The sequence below is a fragment of the Cupressus sempervirens genome, chromosome 5, assembly GCF_028749045.1.
Source record: "Cupressus sempervirens isolate cs-2001-9-10 chromosome 5, ASM2874904v1, whole genome shotgun sequence".
Lineage (NCBI taxonomy): Eukaryota > Viridiplantae > Streptophyta > Pinopsida > Cupressales > Cupressaceae > Cupressus > Cupressus sempervirens.
The window spans coordinates 567,020,208-567,042,832 of NC_143122.1; the positions used below are offsets into that span (position 1 = coordinate 567,020,208).

A 22,625-nucleotide genomic window follows, 5' to 3' on the forward strand; every position below is an offset into this window, starting at 1 on the left:
TCAAACTCGATGACCCATGTTTCATGAGTCGTGATTCAACATGAATCCATCTCTCATGAGAATAAATGGAACACTTAGCACTCATTGGATCTAGGTGATGCTCACAGGGGTGAAGCACCGAGACTTCCCGAGAGGTCACCCATCCCAGTACTACTCCACCCTGAGCGCGCTTAACTACAGATTTTCCTCTATAGTTAAACCCAAAGCTTGCAACTCCATTTGCAAAACCTTCACCAAGTGTTGTGTCTTATGAACCATTCATTAGAAAGCCCCTTAAGCTCATCAATTGATAAGTAGGAGATAATTTCCACAACAACTCAATTGATAAGTAGGAGATAATTTCCACAGCAAGTCAAATTGTGATATGAGCTTAAGGGGCTTTCTAATGAATGGTTGATAAGGCACAACACTTGTTGAAGGTTTTGCAAATAGGGTTGCAAGCTTTGGGTTTGACCATGGAGGAAACTCCGTAGTTAAGCGCACTCAGGCTGGGGTAGTACGAGGATGGGTGACCTCTCGGCAAGTCCCGGTGCTTCACCCCTGTGAGCATCACCTACATCCAATGAGTGCTAAGTGTTCCATTTATTCTCATGAGAGATGGATTCATGTTGAATCACTACTCATGAAACATGGGTCATCGAGTTTGACTCAAAAAATCACACAGTTAAATCCTAATATTCATATCACAATTTGACTAGCTGAGGAAATTATCTCCTACTTATCAATATTCCACTTAAGCTAACGGACATTTTGTCAATCTTAATTGTTCATATAAAAAATTGGTCAAATATGAAGTCACAAGAATATAAAAATCAAAGAGTAAGTACAGGCAAAGAGGGAAGGAAGAATTATTTGGAAGACGTGAATGAATATAGAATAACTCAAATGAAACTAAGTGAACAATATCTGTCACATCCCATGAAACACAATTTTGTTAAACAAAACAATATTAGCTGAACAAGTCAAAAGAACTGAAAAGCCATGTGAAATTAAAATACCACCAATTTGGACGTGAAACATGTTTTAAGCATGAGACACTAAATTGTATGTACGGTTGGAGATTCCCTCCAAAGAAGAAGCCTATCAGCTTGATTATCATATGACAACTACTTGACTGTTTTTTCATGTTATGCAAATTCATTTTAAAATGTTTCTGTGTTATTTTTTTTGCATAAACCTCATTCTATTTTTGTTAATGTAACAGCATTGACTTTATCTGCACCTGAAGCGATTGATTTGGTTCCAGTTGACATATACATTTTGCCTTAACAATATACAAATGTGTAAGTGCCCATATTTGCGATCATTGCATATTCTCATTCAAATCGAATTTTCATTTTGTCCAGTATTTATTCATTCACTGAATGCTCCAGGAAGTCTGCATTTTATTGCGTATCAACATTCTTCTCAAGATTCTCAGAAATCAACTGCCATACGTTGGCCAAACCATCAGTCCCAATTAATCATCGAAACAGGAACGGTCTAGAATGTACAAATCAAAAGCAGTAGCTATTTTTCTTGTTGGAGATGGTTGAATCCAAAAGAAAATAGGATATTATACAGTATTACGTCAAGCTCAAGATCTAAAATCTTACAATTGCCTCGATGCTCTGCTTGAATCTCCAGTACTCCATTAGCAATGTTAAATGCCGATCAGGTGACATGTAAAATATCCACTCACCTGAATAGGTTTACTCAAATAAAACACAATTTCAATCTTCATTTCACTTTGTCCTTCAATCTATGAATGCAGCTTTTGACCAACGTCCACAGCTATCTGCTTTAATGAATGGCAGTAGACGGAGAACCAAGCAAAATGAAAAATGATCTCGTTGAGTACGTGGTCTTCAGATGGGACTAGTCCAACCAAGATGACAAACATTATGATATTTTGCTAACATTACAATCTAAAATACCATGTCAACACGTTCATAATTTTCTCCACCAGTCTGGAATTTTCAATCTTTTGGTTCGATGTATTGCCAAGTTAACAGAAGGAACCTTGCGATGTATCTGCTTCCACAACATATTTACAGCATCATCTTTTTTAGGTGGATACTGATACTCAAAATGGTGCTCAACCTGCTTCAACTTGTTCCACATCTTTAACCATCTTTCCTTTGGAAAATTTTCAAGCTGTTCTATTAGATACCCAGGCTTCAGTGCTTGTTTTACCGAAAGGAATAGGGAAAACTCCTGGTAATCAATTTCATCTTCATACGGAAGTTCAATTCGATCACTCACAATAACAGGAACACAGTGGCTTACAATAGCATCAAAGAGGCGACATGATGATGGAGTATCACCTGCCGGGTGCAAACAGAAGCGTGAGGACCGCATACCTTTTCTAGTCTGGAAAGCATAAAAAAGGCAAATAATACAACTGATCAGCGTAAAATATATAAAATACTGAATACAAATAAATTATTAAGACGACATTCAATTCAGTGCCTCATTGTTGTGTTTAGACAACAATGATCACTTAAAAGGAAAATTATTAAATTGTTGTTTTCTTATCATATCAGAGTGATCATATATGCTTTAATCATGAACACATCCTAAACTCCAAGTAACTTAACTATTCAAACACTGGTAATTTCCCAAGCAAAGGGGACAAGGATTTTCCTTCAATACCCATTCTAAGTAAAGCTCAAATAAGATATTAATTTCTCCAGATGATATTATACAACTGTGTGATGTCTGCCAGAAGCTAATGACTAAATATCAAATCAATAGATATAGATTAATTTACACTACATTTAAGTAGTTTTGACAGGAAAGGAACTAGTTGCAAAACTATTCCTTATAAGTAAAGCAAACTAAAAGAAAAATTTCTTCCTCAAGATCAAAAAGTCCAATCCTACATTTAAAGAAGGTAACCTTTTTTTCCATTAGCTAGCAAGCTTTACCATGCTATATAATAAGTTCAATAGGAGTTTTTCATGTGAATTGTTTTTTTCGCGTGAAATGAAGTCTTCAAGGAATTATTATGGAAGCAAATGATGGATCAGGCTCTTAAATCAAAAGCAATCTAAAAAGGAAACATAGCATTTTGGTTCCAGCAATGTCTGAAATATTACAAATTACAATTGTTAACAGATAAATTTTTATTTTTTTAATTTTACGGAGGACCTGCGAGCTACCAACCAGTGAAGGCCACCACAGAGATATTTTAGCAACCCGATGCAGGCACACTCGTGCTTGAAACCTCTTTGGCTTAGAGCCAAGGACTGCGGGTTATCCACACAGCCAAAATTGGATCCCAGCCTCATCCCTTATGATGTCAGAGCCTCGCACTCAGCAAGACTTGCTCCCTAGTGGGCTCATTAAGAAGTTAAGAACCATTCAACTTCACCAATAGACCAAAGGCCCACTGACGTTCTTACTATTATTGAATTTTATCATGTCAATAAAACAATTATGCAAAAACTGTGGCAAAATCTGGCAACACGGTGATTCAATAAAACATGCATTTTGTTCAACAAAGTTCTATGCCTAAGCAAGATATGACTGCTCAGTTTAAATGCAAACCCTGTTGAGAAAAAAAAAAGAATATATTAAACCTACAAAATATATTTTACCATGATGGATTCTGTTGGATACAATTGTTCAATTGAGTGTTGTCTTTGATGTTACACAAATGTCATATCAGTCATCAGACAGAGTCTACCGAGCTCAATTGGTCAGCAAGACAAAAGACAGAGTCTATCAAGCTCAGAAGGTTAGCGAAGAAGATTTACAATGTCTACCAAGCGTTCTCGAGCTTTACCTTGTGCAGCAATTGTTACCGAGCTTTCAAGGTTAGCAAAGGAAATTTAGTTGTTACCGAGCTCACTCGGTCATCAAGAGAAAATAGTGCAGGAAACAGTTCTAACCGAGCTTTCATGAACAATGAAGGAAATTTAGTTCTTACTGAGTTAACTCGGCAGCCAAAGGATTTTGCAGATTTTGCAATGTTAACTGAGTTAAGGTGGTTAACTCAGGAAATTATTTCTAGAAGCAGTATTTACCGAGCAGGTTTGGCCAGTGAAGGATTTCATTGTTTTGTGAAATAAAGTTTATTTGTTTAAAGTAATATTTGTAGGCGACTGATGTATGGTTTATTGGTATATGTAACATGTGAATGAGCCGACTTGATAATCTATATGATATATATAAGAGGTCAAGTTGTGAATTCCTAGCGTGGAAATGAATTTGATGTGATATGAATGTGAAGGAGGACTAATTACTGTGGAAGCGAATTTTGAAAAATGATCAAAGATCATTGAGGAGATCGAGGAGGATCTAATGGTGCAGAATAGAGATCTGTATTCAGCAAATTCAATTGCATCTTATTCAAGTCAATTCATTGTTATTTTATAATCATTGTGGCAGTGATTTCAAATCTCTTAACAGAGTTGGTTTAACAACCATTTTTGTAAATCCTCTAACAACGTGACAGTTCAGTTGAATTGTTCTAAAGACCTCTAGCAAGGCCACTCCTAACAGGGTGATTAAATCCTCTAACAGGGTCACCCCTAAGTGTGTGTATTGTAACCTTTAACAGGGTTGGCTCCTAACAGGGCTCACTTCAGATGAGTGAAAATTGGTAGCTAGTTACTTGGTGGTTTTTTCCATATTGGATTTCCACGTTAAATCTGGTCTCTTGTGCTTATGTTATTTACTTTTGCATGCATGCTAATAATTATGAATGCTAAAATTCAGTAACAAGTTAGTCAACCAAGTTACAACATTTTTGTGATGTGTTTACCGAGTGACAGTAGTAACTAGTTATTTAAAACATCTAAGGGATCATGAATTATTTTTGTGGTAACTGATTCATCCCCCCCTCGCCCCCCGCCCCCCCTCCCTCAGTTACTTCACTCATAATTCTAACAATTGGTATCAGAGCTTTTGGTGTTTGCAGGAAAAGATTTCAAAGATCTAAGCTAAAGATCAGGATGTCTTACAAAAGGGAAATTCCAAGACTTAACAGGGACAACTTCTCAGCATGGCAAGAATTGATGAGACTTCATCTGGCTTCTATTGGTGATTCAAGGCTGAAGTACCTTGATGAAAAATATGTAGAACCTGCTGGTACATTATCTGTCAATGATATTGTTGAAAAGAAGACTCACAACAACATGATGATAGATATTGCATCTGCTTTAAATTATGAAGAATTTGATGACATCAAAGATTGCAAAACTGCTTTTGAAATGTGGAACAAACTGAAAGAAATCTATGGAGGTGATGATAATGTAAGAAGAGCCAAAGCGGAAAGTTTGAGAGGACAATTTGATCAGATGAGGATGAGAGAGGATGAAAACATAGCAAAATATGTTGAAAGAGTTAAAGTAAGCGTTAGTGCAATAAAAGCATCTGGAGGAGATATCAAGGAAGAGACAGTTATAAGTAAAGTTCTTAGAACTCTACTTCCTATTTATGCAATCAGAGTCTCTGCAATTTAAGAAAGAAGATGTGAAGCAAATCATAAGATAAATCTAGAGGCCATAGTTGGAAGATTGACTACATTCGAGCTAGACAACTATGATAATTATGTTCCAGCTGTCAAGAACATTGAATCAGCATTTGAAGCCAAGCTTTCACTCAAGGAAAAAGGCAAGAAGATAAAGGATCCTCAATCAGATAGTGATGAAGAATCATAACAGAGTTCAGACAGTGATCTTGAGGTAGTTGAAGCTCTGCTAACAAGGATGAGAAGAAAGGTCACAAGTGCAATAGCAAGAAAGAATTCAAATCATTCAAGGATAAAAGTAAGAAAACATGTTTCATGGTTAAAGATTCTAATGATTCTGATGATGAAGAAGAAGATGAAATTATTTACATTGCTGTAAAAGATGAGTCTGATAATGATGAAGAAATGACACTCATTTCTCATGTGAGCAAAAATGATACCTGGATTATAGATAGTGGTTGTTCTCATCACATGACTGGCGATAAAACTAAGTTTGAACATTTTGACGACTATGATGGTGGTAGTGTAAGATTTGGTAACAATGAACCTTGTTGTATAAAAGGAAAAGGAAGAATCTCACTGACCAAGGAACTTATATGTGATAATGCATATTGGGTAGGACTAAAGCACAATCTGTTGAGTGTGGCGCAGCTACTCAATAATGGATTCAAAATAGAATTCATGCATGGAAAAGCAAGATTGTTGGATGGCAAAGGTAAGCTGATTGGATCAGGCACTCAAACAAAAGGTAACTTGTTTTATCTTGAACTTGGTGAATGTTTATGTTTTATTGCTCAAGTTGAAGAAAGTTGGTTATAGCATAGGAGGTTATGCTATGTGAACTTTGATAACTTGGTAAAAATAAGCAAATTCAAGAAAGTAAGAGACACTCCTAACATAAAGAAACCTGAGGTTGGTCTATGCAAAAATTGTCAAATTGGCAAGATGGGAAAGACTAGCTTTAAAAGCAAGAACTATTAGTTTGAAGAAATTTTAGAAATTGTACATACTGATTTATGTAGATCTATTGGCATTGAAAGTTATACTGATGAAAAATTCTTCATTCTTTTTGTTGGTGATTACTCAAGAATTATGACTGTCATGTACCTAAGAGAGAAATTAGAAGCATTTGAAAAGTTCAAATGATATTTGGCCAGAGTAGAAAAGGAAACAGGCAAAAGACTGAAATGTTTAAGGTTAGACAGAGGAGGTGAATTCATTTCACATGAGTTCAATAACTTTTGCATTGAAAGGGGAATCAAAAGACAGGTTTCAGCACCTAAAACTCCTGAACAAAATGGGATAGCTGAAAGAAGGAACAGATCTATCATGGACTATGCAAGAACCTTAATGATTGAAAAGAACATTGCTATCAAATACTGGAAGAAAGCTATCAGCATTGTAGTTCTTACCTTGAACAGAGTACAACTGAAAAATGACTCATTCAAAACTCCCTATGAGTTATGGTATGGATACAAACCCAATGTAAGTTATCTAAAAGTATTTGGAAGCAAATGTTACATTTTGAAATAATCTAGAAAAGGTAAATTTGATGTGAAGGGAGATGAAGGAATATTTTTGGGATATTCTTGCAAAGGTAAAGTATATAAATGTTTGAATTTGTCTACTCACAAAGTCATAGAAAGTGCACATGTAAAAGTTGATGAGTTTGCAGAAAGAACTGAAGTAGAAAGAAAGAGGGAACATGAAGACTATAGGAGATTTGTTTTCATTGAACCTGATACAATGCCAGGCACACCAATAAATCAGAAATCTTCTACTCCAGAATCTTCTGTAATCGAGTTGCAAGAAGTTCAAACCGAGCTAATGCCTACTGAGTTGCAAGGACCTGAGTTGCAAACAGAAGCTACCGAATCAACCGCTACCGAGCCCGAGCGACCAGAACCAGAACCAGAACTTGAAGCACAAAAGGATAACAATACAAGTCATTAAAATGGCAATGAGCCTATGCTAGCCAAGTATGTCAGAAAACATCATACACCAGATCAGATCATTGGAGATAAATCTGAAGGAACAATGACAAGAAGTAAGTTGAAAGGCACTTGTTTACTTGCTGATTTTGAACCTAGAAATGTCAAAAATGCATTAGAAAATGAAAGTTGGATTGAAGCTATGAATGAAGAGATAGAACAAATAAAGAAAAACAAAACATGGACTCTTGTACCTAGGCCTAAAGACAAAAATGTGATTGGAACTAAGTAGGGATTAAAAAACAAGTTAGACGAAGATGGTAAGGTGTCAAGGAACAAAGCTAGACTGGTATGCTAAAGATACTCTTAAGAAGAAGGTGTAGACTATGGAGAGACTTTTGCTCCTGTTGCAAGATTGAAAGGTGTCAGAACCTTACTTGCATATGCTGCATACAAAGGATTCAAAGTTTATCAGATGGATGTCAAGTGAACATTTCTCAATGGCATATTGGATGAAGAGGTTTACATTGAACAGCCTGAAGGTTTTGTTGATCCAGACAAGAAGAACATGGTTTTGCAAATTGCATAAAGCATTGTATGGTCTGAAACAAGCCCCTAGAGCATGGTATGAAAGATTGCATAACTATCTTATTCATATTGGTTTTCAAATAACTAATGATAACAATAGCTTGTACATAAAGGAGGGACTAGATAATAAGATTGTTTTGGCAGAGATATTTGTAGATGATACTTTGTTCATAAGAAATGATGATCTTTGCAAAGAATTTTCAAAACAAATGAACAAGAAATTTGAAATGTCAATGTTTGGAGAAATCAAATTCTTTGTTGGTCTTTAAATTCATCAGAGTAAGAATGACATCTACATCACTCAATCTAAATACATCAAGGAGATACTGAAAAAGTTTGGCATAGAAGACTACAAACCAGTTGGGACTCCTATGTGTACTGGATTGAAACTTACCAAGAATGATGAATCAAAGGAAGTGGATTAGACATTGTATAGATCTATGATTGGAAAGTTGCAGTATGTAGTACATACAAGACCAGATATTGCCCTTGCAGTAGGAATTGTAGCAAGATTCTCAGCAAAACCAAAAGAAAATCACATGATGACAATCAAAAGAATCATGAGATACTTGAAAGGAACTAAAGATTACGGATTGTGGTATAAACTTGGAGGAAATCTGGATTTAAAAGTATTCACTGATGCAAATTGGGCAGAAAATGTTGATGACAGAAAGAGTACAAGTGGAGGAGCTTTCTTTCTTGGAAAGAGGTTGGTTTCTTGGACAAGTAAAAAGCAGAACTGTACATCCCAATCCACAGCAGAGGCTGAATATGTTGCAGCAACAGTAAACTGTTCAAAAATTGTTTGGTTCAAACAATTATTGGAAGGTATGAAGCGAGAAATCAAAGAACCTTTTGTTATGTTTGATGACAATACCAGTGCAATTAACATATCCAAGAATCCAGTGATGCATTCAAAAACCAAGCATATTGCTATAAAGTATCACTTTGTTAGAGAATTGGTGCAGGATAAGGAAATCAGATTGGAATATGTCCATACAAAAGAACAAATAGCTGAAATATTCACAAAACCTTTACCTAAGGATGCATTCTTGTATCTAAGAGGTAAGCTAGGGGTCATTCCCCTATCTGAAGCTCACTAAAATACAATTTTAGTGATGCATCAACAAAAAAAGAATTGAAGATCTATCAGTTGATGCAGCAAAGTAATGAAGATATTGCATATGAATCAGTACATAAGGTACATCGCTATACATTTGGTTTATATTGTCTTTGGCATGTGTTGTCAAAGAGGGAGAGTTTACTATCATATCTTTCTGAAATTTGCAAAAAATGGAGAGTTTGTGTAAGAGAGAGAGATTATTATGAAAGAGGGAGATTACTGTATTTGAGGAGTTTTGTATAAGAGGGTGAAGTGTTCTGTCAGAAAAGACTTGTTTTCAAATTTCATTCTGCTATGACGTGTTGCCATCAATGCCAAAGAGGGAGATTGTTGGATACAATTGTTCAATTAAGTGTTGTTTTTAATGTTACACAAATGTCATATCAGTCATCAGACAAAGTCTACCGAGCTCAGTTGGTCAACAAGAGAAAAGACAGAGTCTATCAAGCTCAAAAGGTTAGAAGAAGGTTTACAGTGTCTACCGAGCGTTCTCGAGCTTTACCTTATGTAGCAATTGTTACCGAGCTTTCAAGGTTAGCAAAGGAAATTTAGTTGTTACCGAGCTCACTCGGTCATCAAGAGAAAATAGTGCAGGAAACAGTTCTAACCGAGCTTTCATGGACAGTGAAGGAAATTTAGTTCTTATCGAGTTAACTCGGCAACCAAAGGATTTTGCAAATTTTGCAGTGTTAACCGAGTTAAGGTGGTTAACTCAGGAAATTATTTCTGTAAGCAATATTTATCAAGCAGGGTCGGCCAGTGAAGGATTTCATTGTTTTGTGAAATAAAGTTTATTTGTTTAAAGTAATATTTGTAGCCGACTGATGTATGATTTATTGGTATATGTAACATGTGAATGAGCCGACTTGATAATCTGAATGATATATATAAGAGGTCAAGTTGCGAATTACAAGTGTGGAAATGAATTTGATGTGATATGAATGTGAAGGATGACTAATTATTGTGGAATCGAATTTTGAAGAATGATCAAATATCATTGAGGATCTAATGGTGCAGAATAGAGCTCTGTATTCAACAAATTCAGTTGTATCTTATTCAGGTCAATTCATTGTTACTTTCTAATCATTGTAGCAGTGATTTCAAATCTCTTAACAGAGTTGGTTTAACAGCCATTTTTTTAAATCATTTAACAAAGTGACAATTCAGTTGAATTGTTCTAAAGACCTCTAGCAAAGCCACTCCTAACAGGGTGATTAAATCCTCTAACAAGGTCACACCTAACTATGTGTATTGTAACCTTTAACAGGGTTGGCTCCTAACAGGGCTCACTTCAGATGAGTGAAAATTGGTAGCTAGTTACTTGGTGGTTTTTCCCATATTGGGTTTCCACGTTAAATCTGGTGTCTCTTGTGCTCATGTTATTTACTTTTGCATGCATGCTAATAATTATAAACGCTAAAATTCAGTAACAAGTTAGTCAACCGAGTTACAATATTTTTGTGATGTGTTTACCAAGTGACAGCAGTAACTAGTTATTTAAGACATCTAAGGGATCAAGAATTATTTTTGTGGTAATTGATTCAACCCCCCCCCCTCCCCCCTGCGCCGCCCCGCGCCCCCCCCTCAGTTACTTCACTCATAATTCCAACAGGGTTTAGTATTAAGTTTTAACTCATGGTGATCACTTAAGGCTATGAAGCCCAATCATAAAATATTACAAATCTTAATGTTTTCCCAAAGTTGAAAAAACTCACGAAGTACTCACAACAGCCCAAAAATATACTCATGGTTTTTTCAAAAAATCTGTGATTTTTAGCAAGAAGTAAAAAAATCTCCATAAATTGAACAGAACTTTCACATTTTTAATTTTATGAAAATTTGCCAGCTTTTTATTATTTTTGCATTTTGGGCATATGGCTGGCAACAATAGGTGGCAATTTAGGGTGGTTGAATGATACAAATACATGTTTTTGAAAGAAAAAAATGCCTTTCGTAAAAATTAAATTGCTAGGGAGAGCCCCTGCAAACTTGAAATTAAAAGTTTAAACAACCTGCAAATGTATATTTTTTCTAATTGTGTTCATAATACTTACTGCAAGTTTAATACACCTGCAGGCTATACTTTCATTTTCCACAATTTAATATTGTTTTATTAATATTTCTTTCCATGCTAAAGCCTAAAAGTGTTGAAAGTATTAAATTTTCATGGTTAATAATTCAAGCCTACAGGTCCATTTAGGCATGCAATATGAACAATACTCCAATTTAACAATCTACAGGCTTGAACTTTCACAATTATGACTATGAAAATTCAACTCCGCATATTATTTACACTGGTAATATGAACAAAATTTTGTAGATTCATATAATCCTCACATCGTGCATTCTATTGATGTCTGAAATCTTTAATGTCCACAAACTCTTTATTTTGGGATGCTAACTAAGATGCTACTTTTATTCCTCTATGTTCTTGTCCGCTAGATTTCAGTTTTGTTTTCCTAAAAGGAATGTGACTTTCAAAAAAAGCTGAATAGTGGATCTAAGGATCCTTGCTGGAAACATGGGAAACCAAGTCTAGCACAGGGAGAGGTTATTTGTATAGCAACATAGACAACTTATTAATCATCCCTATCAAACACATTGTCAGTTTCTTCCTCAACAATATAACAAGATTTCGTACCTTTGTCTTTGTAGTCCTTGTTTCTCCTATTGTCTCGGTCATCTCTTCTGCCTTTGTACTTGCGTTCCCTTTTCTCATCGTTGTCTTCTCTGTCAGGACATCTTGCAGCAATATGACCAACTTTGTTACATGAAATTTTTTATAGGAAGTTTACCTTTGTATTTTCCTCTACCTCTTGGAAGTCTCTTACCCATCAGTGCTTCAAGCTCATCAAGGTCATTATTAGAGACATCACTCTCACTATTCACACACTTACTTTTTCCTTTCTTGCTAATAACCAATTAAGATTTGAAAGCAGATTCCACAGTAGTAGGGGTAAAATTATCAAAATTTGACAATTCAAAAGCAGTAAGCCTACTAATCACACCTTCCAAAGTTGGGTTATTTCCAGGGGTACATCTCAGTTCTTGTATTGCAGAAACTCTAATAGCAGAAATAGGAAGAAGGGTTCTCAGTACCTTGCTGATCATAGTTTCATCATCAATATTTCCATTTGATCCTCTAATAGCATTCACAACCTCTTTGATTCTTCCACAATATTGTACAATATTTTTTCGTTCTACCATTCTCATTTCATCAAACTTGCCTCTCAAACTTTCTGATTTTTCTCTCAAAACATTTTTGTCTCCTCTATAGATAATCTGCAATGTATCTGACGTTTGCTTGGCTGTAGAGCATTCTTTTAGGTCATCAAACTCAGTATAGCTTAGGGCTAATGCAATCTCCAACATAGCCTGGTTGTGTTCTTGCTTCTCTTACATCTACTGAGTTATCAGAGGACTTGGTATCATTGCATATGCATGTTCCACATAGTGTATTGGTCCATCACCAATTCTTGTTAGATGCAACTTCATCAACTCTACCATGTAGGAAAGTTCTCTATGTTTAACTTTGGCACCTCCTTTTAGTACATCTTGATCTTTAACTCCAATTACCTTCAGACTTTTCTCTACAAGCATCAATGCTTTGATACCAATTGTTAGAATGATTTAGAATAGCTGAGAGGGGGGTGAATTAGTTACCCTCAAGTCCAGATGTACCAATTGAACTTTTAATCGCTTCAAATATTTCAGATGAATTAGTTACCCTCAAGTCTAGATGTACCAGTTGAACTTTTAATTGCTTCAAATACTTCAGATCTAAACATTTCCTAGCTCAATCTCTATAGAAAATAATTAGTAACATAAACTTGCAATCCACTGTCCTAATAGTAACAAATTTGCAGAATGTAAAACATTAACAGTAAAATATCTCAAATAACATTCACAAAAGTATGACACTAGGATTTAACATGGAAACCCAATTTGGGAAAAACCACTAGTAACATGTCACCAAATTTTCTCTCTTCTGAAGTGAAGTGAGCTCTATTAGGAGCCAACTTTGTTAAAGGTGAGAAAACACACTGTTAAATGTGACCTTGATAATGGATTTAATCACCTTGTTAGGAGTGGCCTTGGTAGAGGGCTTAAGAACATTCCATTAGAATGTCACCTTGATTAAAGGATTTATATATGACTATTAGGTCAACCTTGATTAAAGGATTTCAATACTGATACAATGGTTGGAAAGTAACAGCCAATTTGATCTGGCAAATGCAGATCACAATTTAGTTCATATGTTCATCCATTGATTGACCTCCATTGTCATCTCTGTCTCTGATTTGCTTGGCAACCCTTCAAGCAATCATACTTCACCTCTTCACAATTCTTCTTAGCCTCTTGCTCAAGTTCGCCAATCAATAGCATCAACAACTGCTCCAACCTTGTTAAGGTCTTCACCAGCTTTGCTAGCCTCTCATAGTTTAGCCCTTTTACCTCCTTAAATAGGCAATTTTGATATTTTTCTACTTAAACATCACCGTAGATCTTAGGGTTTTAATCAGATTCGACCCATATAATGAATTTGTACACCTTCTTAGCATCTTCTTTTCTAGAAACTTCTCTTTAAATTGATCCATTAATCACTCACCTAACCCTTTCCTTGCATTAAATAATCTAGGTCATCAATCCTTATCTTCAACACGCTTTACATATTCCAAGAAATCAATTGTATTGGCTAGAAATCATGATTTCCTCATAATCTGTCAAATGTTGTCCCTCGGCCAACAATGTGTTCTAACACTCAATCATCACTGGATTACTCAATCGCTATCAACTGTTATGCTCGACACATATACTGACGCTCAAACAATATTGATCTTCAGTCAACACTATATTTTGCTCAGCTTATACTGTCACTCGATCAACTCTAGCATCACTCAACTTAGACTTCAAGTTCCTTACTCTTCTACTCTTTTTCTCGGTCAAGCCTAAGCATTTGGTCTTTTTTTATCACTTCTTCTAGGCTTTAGTACAACTATCTTCTCCACTTAGGTTATGATTAAACAAATCATATTATCTTGTCAAAGTCTAACTAATCAAGTGCCCATTGTAGTTCCTAATAACTCAACCTTTCCTCTACGTCCTTTTGTTATGTCCTCAAATCCTCTTCATCAACCATCTTCATATGGCACTCTACTCAAATAGAAATTGTCTTTCCAATAAGGTTTGAAATGACAACATAACAATCGTCTCAATTGTAGTTACTAACAATCCAAAGTTGGAGCATGAGTCAAAGTTGTTTCTCATCAGGTTTTTTCCCTTAGTTGTGCGGGTTTTCAGGATGTCCCTTCTCATGCTTCTCTTCTTGTCACCTTATGCAGATTTTGGGAAAAACTAGTGCACATAAGTAATATCGGGTACTTCACTTATCTAAGTAGGTAGGTAATTCATAAGATGTTCCCTCGAGGGGAAACTACTCCAAGTACGCTAGATCTCTTGTTCACGATTTTGGAGTTTCACCATCCGCGCTATTACTTTGGTTAGGAAAGCAATAAGTTTGCTTCTATCTCACAGATGAGAGAAACATAGTGGCTTTAGCAAAGCCAAGACAAAAGATTAGGAATATTCCCTCAGGGATTCCTCAAACATACTACTCAAGAAGAAGCTTCCCTTTTGCATCTTCGTAAAGAAGAAAAACAATAAAACAAAAATGCTCGTGAAAAATGGAAAAGTGCCTACCCCAAGTTAAAGTGCCTTGCTTAAAGGGTAATTACACTATGTGCCTCGGTTTCCCACTAACAAGAGGGATCACCAAATAATGTTATGAAACTAAGAACTGAAAAATAGGAAAGGTCACGGCTCCATATTTTAAAATGAAGATTAATGGGAAATCTGATCTTTCGAGAGATAAAGTAAAGGCGACAGGACATGCTCACATCATTTCTAATCGTTAACAATTGGAGATTTATTTCAAATTCAATTGTTATCAAAAGAAGGTCATTCCTAAATAAATGCGTATAGCTAAGAGTACCAAAGGCATAAATTGACTCAAATATTACCTTGCGTGGATCTTGTGCCAAGAGGTTACACCATGTACAATAGCTATTCTGGATTTGTATATGACAGAAATCACTACCATGCTCTACTAGTTCAGTAATGAATGTGTTTTTGAAGAATTCTTTTAAATTTGCTAAAAATTTCTTCGTGTTATGACAAGTATCGACTGTTAAAATTGGACCTGCCAAGTAATTGTTGAGTCCAAATCTTCCCACTATGAAAAGAACAACTATTGTACAACAAAATATGGGAGATAAAATCATGATAGACAAAATCCAAAGAAAGAAGGTTGCACAAAAACTTGTTGCATTTAACAATCCTCGGTCCTATTTCTATCCTCTCATTCAACTAGAAGTCTAAAACCAGGAACAAAAAACTGGCTAGTAATGTGCTACAGTTGGTAATGCAATTAGGGGCAAGTATAAGGCCCCTCTGAAGTGGTCCGCCATTAGAATTCTTACATTGATTGATTTAGTAATTGTATAATTCTTCATGTTAGTGCGTGACTGTATGTGGATGGGTAGCCGTGGCCCTTACCTATAATATAATTAATATTGATTGGTTCCCAAACATCATTATTCATGTATGGAATTTGTATGAAAATTGATCCAGTTGAGTCTGAAATATACATGCATTTCTTGCAATGTAAAAAAGAAAATGAAAAACCCAAATATATGTAGCCTACAAATACAATAGTTTCCATGTCATCGAATATCAAATGACAGATTATTCAGAATTGATAAACCCAATCAGTATATCATTGCCGTTTTCCAAAACCCTAAGTTGCCAAATTGGGAATGGGAACGGGTATGGGTAAGGGTACGTGGGTATGAAATGCTGGTACAGCAGAAATTTTTCTAGGGGGTTGGGTACATTTTGATACATTAATATAAATACACATACATACGTAGGTATGTATGTATGCATATGTGTATGTGTGTGTATAAGCATGTGTGTATCTATATATGCAGCTTTAAAATAAAATTAAGTTTAGAATGTCATATACCTATACATATGCTAAACAAAACCACTACAAATTTCAAATTTTGAAACATATCATTCTAATTTAAATTCGGGTTTCTGTATCAAGAGGATCAAGCCAGAATCTCATGGTAGCTAAGTTCAGGGTTCGCTAATCAGCAGTCTAGGTCTTAAAATATCTAAAAGATCAAACTGGAACACTAAACATTTCAGCATTTGAAAACACAAATCCCAGATGTGTACCCACAGGAGATCTGTTTCAGAATCAGATAATGGTATGTTTCGTACCTGGAAACACCTAGAAAAGTCACACAATTCAGAAACTTAGCCAAAACCCACATTAATATCTTAAGAAATGTGATGGGTATAGCTCGGATCATAACAACACTTAGTCCTGAACTATTTCCATCCTCTTATTCAATCATATAGCCAAGATCACAATCACTGAAAAATACCTAGGTATAAATTATAGAAATTCGAGAATGCATTTAAAGGGAAATATAAGAAAAGGCTTATCGAACTTACATCTAGATACTATACACAATATAATAGATGAAAGGATGGCATACAAATTACCTAGTTAGATCAAACTGCTCAAAGTATGCTTCGCACCTATCTATTCATCTATTACAAAACATTAATTTACTTTGAGTATTCTATCTTACTCTTGGTAAAGTGCAAAACAATAATATAGAGTTCAACAAATTGAAAATTTGGGATATAAATCAAGGTACTCCCCAAGTAAGACATAACAAAATGAAAAGACAGATAACATACACTTAGCATTGGCTCTTATATGCACCATTATCTTAATGCAAGCAATGTGGACCTATGACATTCATGCCAACTATGTTATTCTTTTCTATACACCCCTATTAGAAGAAAACAAGTAGAGAGAGCAAATCATTTTACCGCTTCAAATCCCTCAGTTGATGCTACACTATCTTCGATAATAACATGCTTATGATTGACCAAAATCTTTGCTAGCTTCAAACGCACAACTCCTTCCTGTAATAAATATCACTTGTCATTTACAGAGCAATAATTTAAATGCAAGAACATGCATAGAGCCACCAAATATTAGGTGCAGCACTCACATCCTTTCGTCTAACCCTTCCTCGAAAGAAAAGAAGTGTTTGACGTGACTCAAATGGATCCAAAGAATCATCATTCCTATATGTTTCTACAACATGGACATATGGAGCCACAACATCTTTTCCAAGAGATGAAACACTTCGTGGATACCGCCCAAAATCTGCCACTATAAAAATAGATGAATTGACCTGATCCCTTAAAAATCGGAATGCATTTGGATGGTGGATGACAATTATATGATCGCGACCTCCAGATTGCTGCCATGACTTGGATCTCTTTAGCATATCTAACACTTCAATCTGCAGATCAAATAATAATCACAAGAGATCCATGATTGCAATCTAACAGGAATGAATGTCCAACAGAAAGAGTTATGGTTCATCAAATTTGCATAACAACAAATCCTTCCAAGCAGAACACTAACCAATTTATAGCCTAAAGGAATAACATTGAAACACGAAAGGAACCTTAATAACTTTACAGCTATAGCTCTAAATATGCTAAAATTAATAGAAACACATGATTACATGGCAACATTAATCTATATATTATATTTTCTACAGTCATGGTCATTAGCAATTTTCACCAGAAGGATAAATTTGAAAATGTTGTAAAAAAGCAAATAATGGACTACCTGCATTTGCCTATCAATCTCTGTTTCTGGATCTCTCATGGTCTGCCCATGAGTATTGAAGCTAAGTGAAGCAAAGAAAGGCACAAAGTGGACATCAGCCTGATCAGGATCCATCACCCTGATTGCTGCTCTTTCTTGCTCATTGCCAATGTGCTGACCTACAAGATAAACCATCATCCAATACTCAACGCTGTGCTGCTTTTTAAGGCCAGATCTATGAGGCCATGGGGGTATCTTAGAGCTTGTCCATGGTAGGTGCGGGTCAGAAGAATTCTTCTTCAGCATTCCAAAGTTGAATCTACGAGGCCATTCATACATGTAAACCTTCAGTGGCAAGTCACATTTTTCTGCATTAGAAATTTTATTTTCAGGAGGTGTGAACTGCTTAATAAAAGAAGAGTGGGAAAAAATGGAAGGCTCTGAAGAAAAGTATCCTCTCAGGTCAAGGGCCGTGATGAAAAGGGATAGAATTAAAAAGGCAAGAATGCATAAGCAAGGTAATGGTCTTCCTGTCAAACTCCCAAACATCATTTTGAGCTTATGCAGCATACAGGCTGCACTTTTGAGGCCAAAATTGCAGGCAGACATCAAATCTGGAAAGGGATAAAATGCATTCAGTCAATCCACATCTCATATTTTATGCTCTTGCATATGTTTCCCAAGAGTTTGGAAGCTTCTATCTGAGAGGACATTACATGTCATGAGGAAACTTGATTTCTGGGTTCCTGAACCTGAGAACCAAAATGGTCATTATTATTAAAGTGAACAATAAAAGAAAATAAAGGTAGTGATTGAAGAGCCAAGAAAGAACAGCACTTGGTGATTGAAGAGCTAAGAAACAACACCTCTGAACAGATTATAATTTATGTCTGTACTTTATCCTTTGCTCTTCCTCAACCACTTACCTATGAGAATTATGTTCAACTGTTTAAACAAGTAGAGGATACCAAAGTGACAATTTACTGCACTTGCATATGTGAAACTAGAACCAATCTCAAGAAATTTGATACAAACACTGTAAAACAACATACACCTGTGAAAGTAGAAAATTTAAGAAACCTAAAATTTTAATGTTGGTATGCTGTCCAGAATCCAAATCACAATAGATATCTAATATTTGTCATATTAATTTGGAGATGCAAGTTGTGAAGGAAAAATCATGGAATCATGCAGGTATCTTACTAAATATTTGAACACCTTTATTCTGCCCAAACATGAAAAAGATCAGGTTTGATCTTCATAAGTTAAACCAAATAACAATTATGCTCTCTTATTAAAAACTTGAATAATCTGAAGCCATATTTGCAAGAAAACCTGGACAAACCCTGGCCGGTCCAGGCCAAGTTTTGATCCTTGTTGGGGTCTGGTCTGTGTCTGCATATGCTTCGCTATGTCTGAGACAAGCCTGGATTGAACATGCAAAAACACAAACCACAGGTGAATACTTCATGTTCAAAATAAAAGTTAAAACCTTAACCATGATGATGGTTATTTGTATGTGCCAATTTTCCATGTGCAACCTACCCATGATGATAGTTATTGATATGTATCAATTTTTCAGGTGCAATTGCACAATAAATTATTTTAGTTTATTTTGACATTTATGATATGCTCATTTAAAAATTCTTATGCCAGGGTTGCCATTAACCCTGGACAAACCTGGATAGTCTCGACTCTCAGCCATGTTCTGTTGAAAAATTAGAGTCCTGCCTGGACCTGAAATTTCCGTTCAAGTATGTCTGAGATGAAACGAAACCAAATGTGCAGGCCCAGAGCAGACCTAGTGTGAAACCATTGGGTTCAAGAATCAAAACGAAAAAATTTAAAAAATATTTTTGAATAAACCTAACTATTGTGATAGCTACTGATAAGCGTCAACTTTCCATGTGCAGCAGTATAACCCAATTTGATTTATCTTTAGGATTTATTATCTGAAGACTGGCATTGAATTATTCAGCCATGCACATTGCATTCATACATACTGGCAAAATGGAATTGGACTAAATATGCAAGCACCTTAAAAATGAAAGGGGAAACACTTTGATCCACAAGCTCTGTAAATATAGGAACAGTTCTTTTATATGGTCACGCTGATTAGATAGACCTTAATTATGTCCAGGGTTTTCTCCAAATGCAACTGCAAATCAAATATATCTGATTTGAAATGCACTATTCAACTTCAAAATATCTATTTTTCAATTTAGAGAACATAATCTCAAACCTTAAAAGTTCAAACAGATTTAAAAGCTCAGGTTCAAATAATGCAATTCACGGACGAAGATAAAGCAAGCCTTATATTTCAATTACAGATCACCTTACAGCCTTAAAATTGTATGGATGCGATTACAAGGAGGAGAATTCCACCCTTATTTTAAATGTACAGCCAGTCCCTTAAAAACTGTGAAAAAAGAAGAAGAGGAAAAAAGATGATCTCAAGCTGAAAATAGAGTGGCAAATATTTAAGAGGGGAACTCTGAGACTTGGAGAGGGAAAATGAAAGTTTGCAGCATCATATCAGCTATTTTAGGAAACAACTTTGTCAGAATGCAAGCTTCGTGTTCTATTTAAAAAAAAATTCTGATAGTTTCCGTTCACGCATTGAAGTGCATTGATTTTAAAGCAAAATCCTGGAAAAGGTCAAAATTCTGCTTCTAATGGGACGGACCATATATTTGCAACTAGTTTGTACATGTACTAAAGAGCACCCGCTGAATAAATCTAGGGACTGTTGCCATTCAAGAATGGCCAATGCTTACCATTCACCTAAGCCAAACATATGGGAGAGCCTAATAGATAGTTACATTAGTAGTACAACAAAATTCTTAAACTACACAGTAACAGACTGATATGCAAGTAGGATAATAGCAACTGTAAAAAGTATGTGCACTGTGACAGGTTACCTACAGATTAGCACCTCCAATGTTTTGGAACAAGTTATAGCAGCCTCCTCGTCTTTCTATCTATCAACTTTGCAAGTCCAAAGTTAGATTGTCATCGGGCCCTATTTGGCAGTTCAGGTGTTGCATTATTTATTTATCCACATTGAACAATATATCTAGGATACATTAAGCACACTTTCAAAGACAAATCCATTAGAAATGGTCCACGTCTAAAAGGATTTTACTTCCTCCTTGGGTGAAATGCTAGAAAGCCCTGTGTACATATACAGTATACTCTATCCTTGACGCACAAATAATAGGATTTTATAGTATATTTGACTGCATTTTACAAGATAATCCTGGAAAGACATTCAGAGTATCCGAAACGGGAAAGCTTTGTTACTGCCCTATCCGAAGGCATGTTTATCTATAATATGACATCCTTGATTCGTTACTCTGGATGTACGATTTTACCGTGAATTTGACATCAATTTTTAAAATCAAAATTGTAAACATTAAAAAGCATATCATTCGAAATGAAGCTTTAATAAGAAAAATAAAGTTTTCGCATCGAAATTTCGATCCAGAAACCCTCTTACTAATATTTAGATGCCTTGGAAATCTTATGTAGTAAAGCACATATTCGTTAGCGTCCACCGATTTTTCAAAGCATTCGACTTCTAACATGTAATTTAGATTCTCGTATTTTTGAGAAAATCTTCTGTGCTCAGAGGCTTGCACAAATGTAGAAACAAAATCTATAAATTATTAACCCCCAAATTTACACGTGATTTGCGATTCAAAACCCTAACAGTAAAGTTCACAAAGAAACGATCTCCGATAAATAAATATTTGCAGAATTATAAACATATGAACCTACCTTTTCAGAATACTTGACGAGTATACCGATCTGAATAACAGCAGTCCAGCTGCTTGTCGAAATGTCAATTCTTAATGTTTAGTCCGTGACTCCAATTTGTTTCCATTCATTTAAGAGCACTGCAGCTGGGACAATGTCAGTGCTATGCAATTATTGCACGTAAAAATGGATTCCTCACTTCCTTAAACTCGCAGCTGTCTTTTAGCATACCTCCTCGAATCCGGAATAGCTGCGATCGTCATTTGCAAACAGAAAACATAAGAGATGCTGAGCAAAGGCAATTTGTGCAGCAAAGTTTTTCACCTAGTTGAATTGAAATTCGACCCGACGACATTATCATCCCTAAACCACATTCTCTCTGTGCATTCAGTCACAGTGTTGGTCTTTACAGGATTTTATATATGCTTTTCTTAAGAAAGAATTTGTATTTTATTTATATGATCTCTTCCTTCGTTACTAGTCAAATCCTTTTATTCAATTGAAATTTGACACGTTGCAATCAGGTCTGCTGCAGTTCATCGCTGACTGTGCTCTTTTAGCACGTTCTGAATTTAAAATCTGCCATGCTGTACTCTTTTAGACTGTTACTCGTTAGCGTTAGTAGTTCCTATCCATTAGATGTCATATTAGTTGCTATAACTTTCTAACTAGTCAATGAGAATTAAGAATTTTTAACATATATGTCTATCAACTATAGTTTGAAATTTTCCATCTATTTAAATGATTTAAACAAAATAATTTATCTCTTTTTTGATTGGCTTAAAAATAGTAAAGAGTAAAAATAATTTTCTTCATAAAAAATTAGTATATTTTGTACACTCTACTTTTCATATATTAATTATAGCTTATGTCATCTTTGCATTAATGATAGCTTATGTCATCTTTGCATTAATTATTCATATAAATCTTCTTTTACCATAGAAAATTATTTTTACAACTATTTTAAAGATAAAGTAAATATATCAATGACATGACATGTTGACTATTTTCTAAATAAAACTTAAATCTTAATATTTTTCAATATAGTTTTTATTTTAT

The 22,625-nt window shown here is 35.3% G+C and overlaps 1 protein-coding gene across 2 annotated transcripts; it reads right to left on the bottom strand.

Annotated features, from left to right (window-relative positions):
• Positions 1 to 1,296: 1,296 nt before the first annotated feature.
• On the bottom strand, positions 1,297 to 22,029 carry LOC149557191 (Exostosin family protein). 2 transcript variants are annotated; one of them, XM_089831914.1, is made up of 6 exons: positions 21,588 to 22,029; positions 18,674 to 18,733; positions 17,829 to 18,559; positions 17,197 to 17,493; positions 17,012 to 17,107; positions 1,297 to 2,352 (listed from the first exon to the last, which is right to left on the bottom strand). In XM_089831914.1, exons 3-6 carry the CDS (start codon positions 18,414 to 18,416, stop codon positions 1,930 to 1,932), a joined length of 1,404 nt encoding a protein of 467 aa, XP_089688040.1. In that variant the 5' UTR covers positions 18,417 to 18,559; positions 18,674 to 18,733; positions 21,588 to 22,029; the 3' UTR covers positions 1,297 to 1,929. The 2 variants fall into 2 exon arrangements, with proteins under 2 accessions (XP_089688040.1, XP_089688039.1); XM_089831913.1 differs by lacking the exon at positions 18,674 to 18,733 and having other exon boundaries at positions 21,588 to 21,999.
• Between the last annotated feature and the right edge of the window lie 596 nt (positions 22,030 to 22,625).

Bases quoted from the DNA above. Each gene is read 5' to 3' on its own strand.
- LOC149557191 (XM_089831914.1), bottom strand. From the start codon at position 18,416: ATGTCTGCCTGCAATTTTGGCCTCAAAAGTGCAGCCTGTATGCTGCAT. The intron at 17,108-17,196 runs GTGAGTGCTGCA...TATTTATTACAG, and splicing joins GAAGGGTTAGACGAAAGGAT to GAAGGAGTTGTGCGTTTGAA. The intron at 2,353-17,011 runs GTAAAATGATTT...TATGCTTTCCAG, and splicing joins CAACTGAGGGATTTGAAGCG to ACTAGAAAAGGTATGCGGTC.